A 12,317-nucleotide genomic window follows, 5' to 3' on the forward strand; every position below is an offset into this window, starting at 1 on the left:
AGCAGGAGAGATGGTTGGTGTCCTGTCCATCACATCCACACTCAGTGAGGACTGAGCACCACACCCTGCTGGAGCTGGGCATCCTGCCCAAAGCCAGGCAGGCTGGCTGCCTTGCCCAGGGGCATGTAAGCTGTGCCTGTCACGTGTGTCAGCAGGTGAATGGGCCTCTGTCCCATGTGGGAGGAGGTTTTGTGGTTTTGCCCCTCGTTCTTGGGTGAGGTTCCCTGGGAATGGATGTTCCTTTGGGTGCAGCATCTCCAAAGCCCTTTATCAGCAGATGTGTTTTTGGGACTCCACTTGCTGTGTTGGCCAAACTCTCCAGCATGGATTGGGAGGGGATGGAGTGAGGCACAGTTTTGGGTACACTGGTGCATCCAGGTCCCCACTGCTGCCCTGACCAGCATGGGCAGGAGGAGATGCTGGCTCAGCTTTAAACACTGGGGTTTTGTCAGTGTAATTTGGCACTGACAGGTGTGTTGGGAACAGGTGACAAGCAGTGACACCAAATCCATTTGGCTTGGTGCCACCTTCCTCACAAACCTTGCTGGCACTGCCACAGCAGCAGGGCAGGATGGCAGGATGGGGAGGATGGATCTGGGGTCGTTTGGCTGGCAGTGTTGCCTTGGGGGTGAAGCTGTGGGGCAGCAGCTCCAGCTGGGAAGCAGGAGTGATGCCATCAGGGGGAGAGGGGTGAGATGCACAGCCAGGATTTTCCTCAGCTGTATGTAGGGGATGAGGCAGGGGCTAACCAGCCCAGGTGTCCAGCAGGAACAACCCAGATTAACAGCACTTTCACGGTCGGGTGTTACAGGAGCCCTCACTAAAATTAACCCGAGGCTTTTGTAGCAGCCAGGTGGAGCTGCTGGAGCCACACGTGGTCACCCTGGGCCATCCCAGGGGCCCTTCCCAGGCAGTTCTGCAGCCTCTCAGTTTTCCCCTTGGAGCTTCTGATCCTTGATTTTCCCTGTGAATTTTGTCAAGCCCTTTTAGCTAAACTGATCACAGAGATGGAATGTTGGAATATAGGTATAAAAACAGTTTCTTAGTAGCTGATCTGCAGGCAGGGGTTCTGGGAAGTCTGGGATCTTGGGAAAGCTGGGGGTGCTGGGAAGGCTGAGGATCCTGGAAATACTGAGAGGGCTGGGGGTGCATGGAAGGTTTGGGGTCCTGGGAGGGCTGGGACCCTCTGGACCACAGCTCCCAGGCTGGGGAGCTCACGGTGGGGTGGACTGTGGTGAACATGGGCTAGAGTCCCGGGACAGGGAGTGTAGCTTCTCCCAGCGAGCAGGAGGAGGGAAACTGAGGCAGGAGATGCAATTCCCGCCCCATGGATTCCCTTGCTTCCCCTCCCGGAGGCCCGAGCAAGGTGGCTCGGCAGCCCCGGGCCCCCCGGCTGTGCCCGGGTCCCTCAGGGCGCCTTTGTGCCACGGGCACCGCAGCAGCGCCACTGCTGACTCAGGGATTCTTCCCGGGAGCCGCCGTGGGAGCCCCGTGACCCATCGGAGGGGGGACCCTGCGAGGGCAGCGAGCGGCGGCGAAGCACCGAGGAGACAGCTCTGCGGAGAGACAGCCGGAGTTACTCCGTGGTGGGACACTCCAGCCGAGCAGGAGCCGGTGAGTGCCTTCACTTTCTCCGGGGGGTGTTGAATCCTGATGAAACCACAGGTGAGATTGGCTTGTGACTGCTCCAGCTGAGCCTGGAGTGGATGTCCGTCTCCTCCTGTGGTGAGAATCTCTAGGGAAATGTAGGGACATGTGAAATGGGGACAGCTGACCTGTCCCTAAAGGAAAGGCATTTGGAGCAGCTCTCAGGGACAGCCCGGCTAGGGACTGCACTGTCCGTGCTGTGCACCTCAGGTTCCCCCCGCAGAAGAGGGGGAACAAGGGGCCAGCTGGCTCCATTGCACTGGAGGCACCAGAGGCACAGAACGCTCCCTGACCCTGTCACAGTGAGCCTGGGCTGCTCCGGAGGTCTCCTGTGGGCTCTGTCCTCCTGGAAGAGAGCATGGGGCTGCAGGTCTCACCCTGCTCTTTGCCCTCATTTCCCAGATAAGCATCTTAAAGATCAAATTCATTTTATTTCATTTTATTGTGAAGTCCCCAGGTCAGTCTCCTCATTGGGACACTGTGCCCTGACCCGTCTCTGAGCTGTGGTGACTTATCAGCACGCACTCAGCCGCTCCTCACCCCAGCCCTGCCCCTGCCCCTGCTCCTGGGGGGTTACCCACACCCAAGATAAACCCCAAACCTTCCAAGGACAACCCCGTGCCCTGCCCATGCCCAGCAGCCGTTCTCCCCACCTTCATCAGCCGACCACATCCTTCTGCTGCAGCCGCCATGAGCTCCCGGCACTTCCCGGCCCGGACCGTGCTCTTTGAGAAGGAATCCAACGGTGTCACGTACCGTGTGCCCGCCCTGCTCTACCTGCCCTGCGTGGCCAAGCTGCTGGCATTCGCCGAGGAGCGGCTCAGCGCTGACGATGCCCACGCCAACCTGCTGGTGCTGCGCCGCGGAACCATCTACGGCAGCTATGTGGAGGTGGGACAGGGGTGCTGGGGACAGGCTGGGGACTGGCCTCTTCACTTGGGTGTGGCACAGCCAAGCTCCTGGAGACACCCACGTGGGGAGTGGGGGCTGGCACGGGTGAGGTGAATCACAGGGTTGGTTTTGGTTGGAAGGGAACATCTCACACCTTCTGCTATCCCAGGTTGCTCCAAGCCCTGTCCAGCCCAGCCGGGAACACTTCGGGGATGGGGGAGCCACAGCTGCTCTGGGGAAAAAAAGTGGGACGGTCCTTACTCCTCTGTCCTCTCCTCCTCCTCCCTGGGCAGTGGGAAGACATGCGTGTGCTGGAGACAGCAACGCTGCAGCACCATCGGTCAATGAACCCCTGCCCACTCTACGATGAGTTCACAGGCACCCTCTTCCTCTTCTTCATCACGGTGCTGGGCAGGACGCCCGAAGCCTACCAGATTGTCACTGGCCAAAACGTCACCCGCCTCTGCTGTGTCACCAGTGCTGACCAGGGCCTGAGCTGGAGCACAGCCACAGACCTGACACAGCAGGTCATTGGCGCAACCATCAAAGGTACCCAGCTGCAGGGGGTGAGGAGAGGGGAGAGCAGCCAGCAAGGGCATGGCACTGGGTTTTGGCCTCCTGGAGCCATCGGTGGCATTGTTGGGGGTGTCTTTGACATAGGAATCCCACAAGCTTCCAAAAAGGTGGAAGAGCATCTCAAGGAGAGGGGAGAAAGGATGGAGGGTGTATCCATATCAGTTACTGGGGGTGGGGAGAAGATGGAGAGACCCCATAGTCATGGGAGGAGCATGTGTGAGGACAACTAGGCAGCACTGGGCTCTGTTGCCCTCCCACCCTGTTACTTGGCTTGGCTTGACTGAGAGGAAGCTGTGGGGACCATTCCACACTGGGCACAGCAGGACACCATGGTGGTCACTCTTCACCCCATCCCATCTCCGCTCCCCAGACTGGGCGACGTTCGCGCTGGGCCCTGGGCACGGGATCCAGCTGCGTTCTGGCCGGCTGCTGGTGCCAGCCTACAGCTACCACATCGACTGCAAGGAGTGCTTTGGGCAGCTCTGCAAGACCACCCCGCACTCCTTCGCCTTCTACAGCGACGACCACGGCCGCGGCTGGCGCTTCGGGGAGTTCATCCCCAACCTGCAGACAGGCGAGTGCCAGCTGGTCTCAGTGGATGAGGAGGATGGATCCAATGTCCTCTACTGCAACGCCCGCAGCCCCTTGGGCTTCAGGGTCCAGGCATTCAGCACAGATGATGGGGCCGTTTTCCATGGGGGGCAGCTGGTCCAGCGGCTGGTGGAGCCCCCCCATGGCTGTCATGGCAGTGTCATTGGCTTCCCTGCACCATTGGTGTATGTTCCCGCTGCCTCCCGGGACAATGGGATGCCCCTCCAGGGCTCAGCTCACCCGCTGCTCCCTGGAGTGCTCCGGAGGCTTGCAGCAGGAGGAGGTGCTGAGCTGCCCACGGGCAACCACCATGAGCCCAATAAGGATTGTCCTACCCCAGGGCATCACAATGATGCCCACAGTGTCACCTTGGTCCGGGGGGACTCTGCAGCAACCCCCAACCCCACTCCCTTCTTCCAAGCACCAACATGGATCCTCTATTCGCACCCCACCAGCTCCATGTCACGGGTCAACATGGGGGTTCACCTGAGCACCTTCCCCAGGGACACCGAGAGCTGGACAGAGCCCTGGGTCATCTACGAGGGCCCGAGCGCTTACTCGGACCTGGCTTACCTGGAGCTGCCCTACAGGGACGCGCCGGTGGCCGGCGGCACGGCCATCGCCTTCGCCTGCCTCTACGAGAACGGGATGAGATCTCCCTACGAGCAGATCTCCTTTAGCATGTTCACACTGCACGACGTGCTCCAGAACATCCCCCTGACAGCCGCTGCTCCCCGCAGCCACCGCAGGAAGAGGAGGAGAAGGAGCTGCCTCATGTCCTAGAGCCTGCCCAGGCCAGCTGCCCCCACCACCCCAGTGCTGCATCCTGGAGCATCAACCCAAGGGCTGGGTCCTGCCACCATCCAGCATGGCCATATCGCACAGAGGTGTGTCACTGTCCCCACACTGGGGTTTCTCTCCTTTTTATTGCTATTTTTAAAATTCTGTCTTGTTTGGGTGGGGAGACTTTTGCCCAAAGCCCAGCCCCAGGTTCCTCTCCAAGCAAAAACCACCTCTGCAAACAGATACTGGGGGGCAACAACAGCAGTGCAGGGGGGAGGCAGCCAGGGGTACCCTGTGCTGGCTCAGGGGGATGGGGTGCTCCAGCTGTGCCGTACCTGGTACCACCACCCTGCTCTGAGGGCTTTCAACCCCTTGTTATAAATAGTTATGCTATATAAATATGTCAAATGTCAAATTATTTCTTTTTCATGAAAAGGCTTTTTCTCAATGGTGTCTCTGAAGTCACTGTGAGGGTTTGGGCTGGGGTAGAGTTCTGTTCCTTCATCATAGCTGGGATAGGGCTGGGTTTTATACTTGGGCTGATGATAAAGAAATGTTTGTGTTGCATTACTTGTCTGTCTGGGTTTTTAGTTCTCTCTTCACTGTTTTCCTTTTCATTACAATTTTTTATTATTATTATTTCAATTATTAAAGTGTTTTTATGCCAACCCAGGAGATGTCTCACTTTTACCCCTCTGATTCTCTCCCCCTCCCATCAGACGGGGGTGAATGGCTGAGTGGTGCTCAGGTGCCAACTGGAGTTCAACCACCCCAGTGGCCCAGTTAATCTTTTGTCTAGTGTGGAATTTGTTTTTTTAATGTGCCATGGCCATCACTGCTCTCCTGTAACCCTTGTCAGTCTGGGGGCAAACCCCCTCCCAGCATGGGCAGGCTCAGGCCCATGCTGGGTCCTGTAAAGGTTATGGGGAGGGGGCTGAGCACAGGACTGGGGTCCTGCTCCTGGGGATGAGCAGCAGCTGCTCCTGACACTCATGAACTTTGGGGGGATACACCTCAATTCCAGCTCTGCCTCCCCCAGCCCAACTCCATCTGAGTGTCCCAGCTCTGCTCCTCTTCCGCCTGCCCTGCCCCGTGCAGGTGACAAACACCAGCTCAACTGCCCTAAATATGCACTGATTAACAAAAGTTCCAGCTGTTCAGTCTGTCACACCACCATGTCTCATTTTCCACTGGGGTGGGTGGAAGCTGGCAAGTGACAGACAACATGGAGAATAGAAATTTTCAATTCCCTTGAAGTTGCAAAATAGGACATAGAGACCAACTAGCAAGTGAGATAAAAGGGTGTAAAAGTAGGCACACAGCTGGAACCAGTGGAGAAACAGGTAATGAGGAATATAGTGACTTTTGTGGCAAAATTATTTAACAAGAAACAGCAGCTTGTGTCCTGAGAGAAGTTCAAGGCAAGGTCCCAATATTGGGGCACTCACTGAGTACAACCACCAGACATCCCTGTAAACAACAGGACCAGAAAGGACTTCCAGGAGGGAGTGTAAATGTAAATTGGTAAATTTACATGCAAATTGGCTCCAGGAAAAGTGATGTTTCTGTATTCTCTTGAAGTCCCTTGTAATGAATCTGATAATGATGGAACAAGCACCCTGTTGTGAAGTTTCACAACACATACTTGATTAGAGGAGATATCCTGTGTGTGTCCAGCTCTGTGATAAAGAATGTGATTTCTAGTGCTTCACACTGTGTCATGGTAGAAAACTGGTTCTCTGCCTCATTTCAGTATCACGAGCAGTGGCTGAGGCAGCTGCTGAGGTGCTGGAAGCCAGGTCCTCACCTCCATCCCTTACTGGGCCAGGTAGGGGATTCCAACCCCACATGACCACCAGCCCTGAGGGAAGGGACGTGCCCTGAGCCAGGGGATCTGCACAGGAGCAGCCCTTGGCACATCAGCCCCACGAGCTGCTTCAGCACCTGGGGTGTCCATCCCCCGCAGAGGCTCTGTCCATCTCACACAGGGCTCTTGCACCGGGCTGGTGTCACAGCTCCTGCTGTGCCCTCTCTGTGTCATGTGCCAGCAGCCAGGTGACACCTGGGGTGACGCCTCCTCCGAGCAGCAGCCTCCTGGCCACCACCATGGAGCCCTACTTCCCCTCACAGAAGCCACAGAAGCAGCCGAGGAAGCCGTTGAGGATCTGGAGCAAGGCCAGCACCATCTCAGCCACACTGATGAGCAGCAGGAGGGAGAACAGGACCACGTGCCAGCTCACAATGCCCTCGGGCTCCAGGCAGATGCTCCAGGTTCTCTGATTGTACAGGTAGTTGTCAGCCCTGAGTGACAGGAAGGGGAGAAGCTGCAGCAGGTCCAGAATCCCATCACTTTCTACCATGCAGTATCCCCCAGACATCCCTGTACCAGGGCCTCACCTCCCTCCCAGGGCAGAATTTCTTCCCAATGTCTAGTATAAATGTACTCTCTGCTTGTGGGATGCCATTCCTCTTTGTCCTGTAACTCCATGCCCTTTCCCACAGTCCCTCTTCAGGTCTCTTGGAACCCATTTATGTGCTAAAACACCAATATATGCAGTATCCCCCAGAGATCCCATCCTTCATCCAGAGGATGAGCAGGGTTACGGGGGGTGATGAGGATGGAAAAGCACCATGTAGAAATCCATGGAAGGTGATCACTCCTTGAGCTACCAGGGTCTTACATCAACCACCACCCCACCACCTTAATTAATCCCCTGATGATTCAGCCCCTCACCTGGCATGAGGCCTCTGGTCAATGGCATCCAGGAAGGGGTAGCCCCAGAGAGCTCCGTGCCTGAGGCCGAGCTCAGTGGTGTTGTAGAAGCAGAGGGGGCCGTTGGTCAGTCCCACCCCAGAGAGCACAAAGCAGGCAGCAGCACCCAGGAGTGCCAGCTTGGAGAGCACCACGGAGATGAACGCCTGCAGGAAGCACCCATGGGGGACACAGCGGGTCAGGGGGTCCAAAACACAGCTGCAGCTTGGCAGCAGAGCTTGGGAGGGGGGAAAAACCCTTCTGAGCTGTGGCTGAGGATGGGGATGAAGTGGGCAGGGAGTAGGGAGAGGCAGTGACCTGCAGAGCCCATCCCAGCACTCACTGGAGCCCTGTGGGAAGATGGTTTGTAAGGATAGTGCAGAAGGCAATTTTCCTCAATGCATTACAGCTGTTCTGATTGCAGAGAAGTGGAGACAGCCTTGCCTGCCCAATGAGGATGGTGTTATAAAAGAGTGGGCTAGCTAGCAAGCTGTAGATGCAGTTGGAAACCCAGAATGTGCTGCAGTTTGAGATGGAGGCTGCTGGCTGTGCTGTGAGGAAGGGACATGCAGTCGTGCAAGGGAAGACAAGGTAAGAAGTTGCTGTGTGAGGAGCAGACAGGGTTAAGTGGCTGGGTTAGGGACAGGTTGGGGTTAGCCAGTCATGCAGAAGGAAGAAGGGGTCAGTGCTGTGTGGAGCTGCCTGTGAGGAAAGAAGTCCACTGAAAAAGGCATAAAAAGTTTTCAATAAAAGACTGGTGTTGGTTCCAGTCGTGTCCTTCTCTCATAATTAGTTCAGCCTGCCATGGTCCTGTAGGGCCATTGGAGAGCAGGACCTGCCTCAGCAGCAGGACTTGCACTGGGAGAGGGGGTGTTCACCACATCCCACCACGAGAAAGGGGTCTGTGACCCAAAACAGGAGAGGGGGGATGTGTCCCAGCCCACCCTGGGGCTGTGAGAGAGGAAGTGGGACACGGCCATATCCCCCCCACTGCTTTATTTGGGGTCCCAGCCTTGGCTTACGTTGGGGCGGGTGCCGCAGTCGGAGCGCTGCCACCCCAGTGCCGTGATGTGGGTCGCTGCCAGCAGCACCTGCAGGGACAAAACCACAGCTGGGGACAAAGGGGAGCCACATGCCCTGCTGCACCCCTCAGTCCCTGCTCCAGCCCTGGGAGGAAGGACGGTGATCCCGCAGTACTCACAGCAATGCCGCCCCAGACCCCCGGCACAGCCTTGGCGTGGCTGCTGATGTGCCCCTCCAGCAGGTACTTGGATGCTCCACCAGGGAAGAGCAGGAGGATGCTGGCTGCCATGGACAGTGTGCCCAGCACCAGCAGGCAGGGACCCACGATCCGGCTGCACTTCCCCACACACATGGCTGTCCTGCATGGGAATAGCGAGGAAGAGGAGGAGAGGAAGGGCTGCACTTGGCCCTGCAGCGCCCCAAGGCTTCTCCACCCCCAGCCCATTGCAGCTGTGGGGGGATGGGAATTGTTGGGTTGTGCTTTTGGGTGTCACTGCCCCTGTTGAGAGCAATTTCCAGTGGAGATTCTAATTTTCCTTTACCAAATGGGCAGTGGTGCTCCCACACCAAACCCCAAGACCTTTGTGACCGCAGGGTTGGCTCTTCCAAAATGTCTCCCAGCTTGTGGCAGGGGAAGATGGTCTTTGCAGTCCCTTCCAACCAAAACCAGTCTGAGGTTCTATGAAAATGGTACTGCAGGGAGCCAACCACCCACCAGAGCTCACTTCAGGGTTTACAACAAGCGGGAGAGAAAAAGCTTTGCCAGGAAAGAGGCAGAATCCTCGTACAAGAGCTTGTACAAAGCACATCAGTCTCCAATCAAATCTGACAGCAATTCTATCCCTGTCATGCACCAGTTCTACCATAGGTCTAAGTATGCTGAAACCAATTAAATTCAATTAAGAGAACATTATTACCTATCCTCCAGTTCCACTGGCATCTTACTAAGTTATGAGTTTATCTAGAATGCATCTGCCCATCTCCAGGGCAAAATCACCTCTCTTCTGCACCTACAGGGCCCTCATTTTGTACAGAATGTCCATTGGTCACTCTGGGACTGCTGAAATAGCAGGGTTTGCTGCTGTCCTCCCAGCTGTTTTCTACCCTCAATTCTTTTGGGTTGAAGTTGGTCTTATGTATTTTTCCCTTTCCTGCTAGCTTGCAGCCTATTTTGCACAAGTTTCCCAGGTCAAGCTGTTTCTTTCTCTGGTTGATTTTTTTCATGCTGGCTCTGGCTTGGCAAAGCAGAAGTGGCTGCAGCACTGTGTGGTTGTTTGTGTGGGAAGTGCTGCCTGAGCTCAGAGCAGTGCCTCCAGCCCCAGCACAGCCCCAGGGGCTGGGGGACACCAGTGGGGCCTGCCAGGGACCAGTCCCACCAGGGCCCTAGAGAGGGCTGAGCAGGGAGGACCAGGGCTGTGAGAGCTGTTTGGAGGGACATGAGCCAAGACACCTGAGGAACCACCAGCTGCACCTATCCTAGAATTCCACCTCTCTTGATTTCCATCCTCTCTGCCTTGGTTATAGGGAATTTAGGGCCTCTTGCCCCCAGTGAGGTCCTGCCTGCAGTCCAGGGATTGTGTGTGGTTGTTTCCTCCCACAGCCATCAGTACCCTTTGCTGAGTTCCATCTCCTTCTGGAACAGCTCCTGCTCCTCTGAGCTCCAGCCAGAGCCTTTCTGCACATCTCCCCATAATCTCTCCAAGGTTTCTCCTTCCCTCTACTGCTGTCCTCTCCCTGGGGATGGCAGGAGGTCCCTTTCCCCCAGGAAGTTCCTGTGGTGTGCTGTCCCCTCCAAACATCCCCTGAGCAAGCAGCTCCTCAGCCAACACAAACCCCTGCAGGGGAGGCAGAGCTGAAGTGCAGGTGGTGCTGAGTCCATCAGCCGGACTCCCTTCTGCCAGCCCCTCTCCATGGCCAACAGCACAGAGATTCCAGCAAAGCCCATGAACCTCTCCCCTTTCCCAGCTTACCTGGAGTGGTGCCACACAGAGCAGCAGTGTCCTCCCCGTGGATGAGCCCTGTCCTGGAGGCATCACCCATGGGTGAGTATTTATGAGACCTCAGCCTGTGCTCCTTCCCTCCCCAAGTGCCACCCACCAGATCATGAACCTGTGGGTGTCCATCCCAAGGAAGGATGACTGGGTGGATGAGCCAGTGCTGTGCTTCTGCCTTGTTCTTCCCCATTTCAGAATTTACACTGCCAGAGCTCACCAAAACATGCACAACCTCAGATTTCAAGGCTTCTCCCACATCTGCACTAAAAGCCTCAATCAGTGCTTGAGCAGTGAACACTGATGCTCCTGGAACAGCCTGGGGTGAATATGTTAAGATAATACTTTGTCTCTAACACTTCAATAACAACTTCAGAATAAATGTTCCCATGTGTCAGCTCAGTCCTGCCTCCCACCCTTTGCATCCTCACAGGTGTCTTGGCTTTCCCTCAGGTGTTGAGTAACCCCAGCAGGTGTGTATCTCATGCCTTGGTAATTAGATTGAGCTATGAAGGTTATTTCTGTGTATCTTAACTATTATAAGTCATCAGATATCATAATTTTTTATTTGCTATTGATGGCAATTAATCTGCAATGGGGAAACTCCAATTTCCACAAAGTAGGTCAAGAACAGAGGGACTGGAGACAGGATCAAGGAGAACATGAATGACCTTTGTGCCCGAGTACATAGGAGTCAGGGAAACTGTAGGGCAAAAATGGGGCAGTTCTGTTGGCAGAGGAGCTGCAGGTGGCACAAACAAAGAGAAGAATGGCTCGTGGGCTGGGTGAAGAAGAGTTCTTTGCACAGCCTTCTTTTGAGAACAGAGTTTTGAGAGCCCTCGAAGAGCCACATGGGAAAAGATGAATGGGTGAGTTACAGCTGATAGTTCCATTCCTCTTGCAAAAATAAACTGAGGAGCAGATTATCTGTCAGTCCCTCTGAAAGGAAAATCAGAGCTGGCATCAGGAGAGGAATTCCCGTTTGAGTCACAGAATCTCAGAACAGTCTGAGGTGGAAGGGACCCAGGAGCAGGATCATGGAGTCCAGCTCTGAAGTGAGTGGCCCAAGCAGGGTTGAAGTGACACTTTGGCACCATTAGCACTGTGCTCAGGCACTTGAGTTATTTAAGGATGAAATACCTTGAGATTAAGACAAATCAGTCTCTAAAATGAAGACAGACAATGCACGCAGGATAAGCAGAGTCCAAGTTCTCCTTCCTCTCTTTTTTCACTTAGAAAAAAGTTTTTCACTCTTGCTGTTTTGCAACCTCATCTTGTGCCCTTCCCACGTCACAGCAAGCTGAGGCTCCCACCAACACATGATCTGCTCCATCATCTCCACAGAAAACCCCACGCCAGGAAGTGTGAAGTGGCTGGGTGACACTCTTTTTCCTGGATTGCTGCTCTTTTCCTTATAAGAATAATCATAGTAGAAGGCTAATTTTAGCCCTGCACATGAGGAGCTGCGTGCTTGCCTTTCTCACGCCAGAGTTCAGCTGTGAAAGTGTCAGCACAGCAATTACGGGCAAGGAACTTGCTGTCAAGTCACCCAGTCCTGGTGCAGCCAAACCTGGTCCCAGCTTGGCAAGGTCCTCCTGTTGGTTCCTCACAGCTGAAGAGGTGCCTTCAGTCCCTTTGCTTCTCCAGGCTCCTCTGGGGCTGGGGGAGCTGCACAGCAGGCTGGGGTTCAACAGTGGTTTGGCTTCAAGGAGAACCAGACTGAGGTGAGTGTGAATTGGGGATTGTTCTGTGCCAAATCAGATGCTCCTGGATGGAAGATGTTCAGCACCCCTCTGGTCTCTCCCACTCCCCTCTTTAGCATCTGCAAATGTTTCTGCCACTACTCAGCCAAGACTTCTCCAAAATCCCCTTAGACAAGGCCTGCAGGGTGTTTGTGGCTAGGACTGACTGAGGGAACACCAACACATTTGCTCTGGGGCTTACAAATGTCACCTGAATTTAGTTCAGATAAACCAACCCCATTAAAATTTGGAAGTTTACAGACAGGAGCAATATGAAAATTAAACCCAAGAGGTATTCTGAGTTCCAGGTATCCCTGTAGC

The 12,317-nt window shown here is 55.0% G+C and overlaps 2 protein-coding genes across 3 annotated transcripts; one reads left to right on the forward strand and one right to left on the reverse strand.

The window, feature by feature from the left end:
- Window positions 1–21: 21 nt before the first annotated feature.
- Window positions 22–5,055, forward strand: LOC117000674 (sialidase-4-like). Of its 2 annotated transcripts, XM_033068557.2 has the most exons (5): window positions 22–1,026; window positions 1,460–1,614; window positions 2,333–2,538; window positions 2,832–3,087; window positions 3,485–5,055. In XM_033068557.2, the coding sequence occupies exons 1-5, from the start codon at window positions 1,013–1,015 to the stop codon at window positions 4,486–4,488; spliced, it is 1,635 nt and encodes a 544-aa protein (XP_032924448.1). In that variant the 5' UTR covers window positions 22–1,012; the 3' UTR covers window positions 4,489–5,055. The 2 variants fall into 2 exon arrangements, with proteins under 2 accessions (XP_032924448.1, XP_032924449.1); XM_033068558.1 differs by lacking the exon at window positions 22–1,026 and having other exon boundaries at window positions 1,572–1,614; window positions 2,310–2,538.
- A 1,484-nt stretch (window positions 5,056–6,539) lies between these two features.
- TM4SF19 (transmembrane 4 L six family member 19) lies at window positions 6,540–8,710 on the reverse strand. The gene is made up of 4 exons (XM_042779600.1): window positions 8,442–8,710; window positions 8,263–8,331; window positions 7,223–7,407; window positions 6,540–6,789 (listed from the first exon to the last, which is right to left on the reverse strand). Exons 1-4 carry the CDS (start codon window positions 8,706–8,708, stop codon window positions 6,603–6,605), a joined length of 708 nt encoding a protein of 235 aa, XP_042635534.1. The 5' UTR covers window positions 8,709–8,710; the 3' UTR covers window positions 6,540–6,602.
- Window positions 8,711–12,317: the final 3,607 nt, after the last annotated feature.

This window comes from Catharus ustulatus, chromosome 10, assembly GCF_009819885.2.
Source record: "Catharus ustulatus isolate bCatUst1 chromosome 10, bCatUst1.pri.v2, whole genome shotgun sequence".
NCBI lineage: Eukaryota > Metazoa > Chordata > Aves > Passeriformes > Turdidae > Catharus > Catharus ustulatus.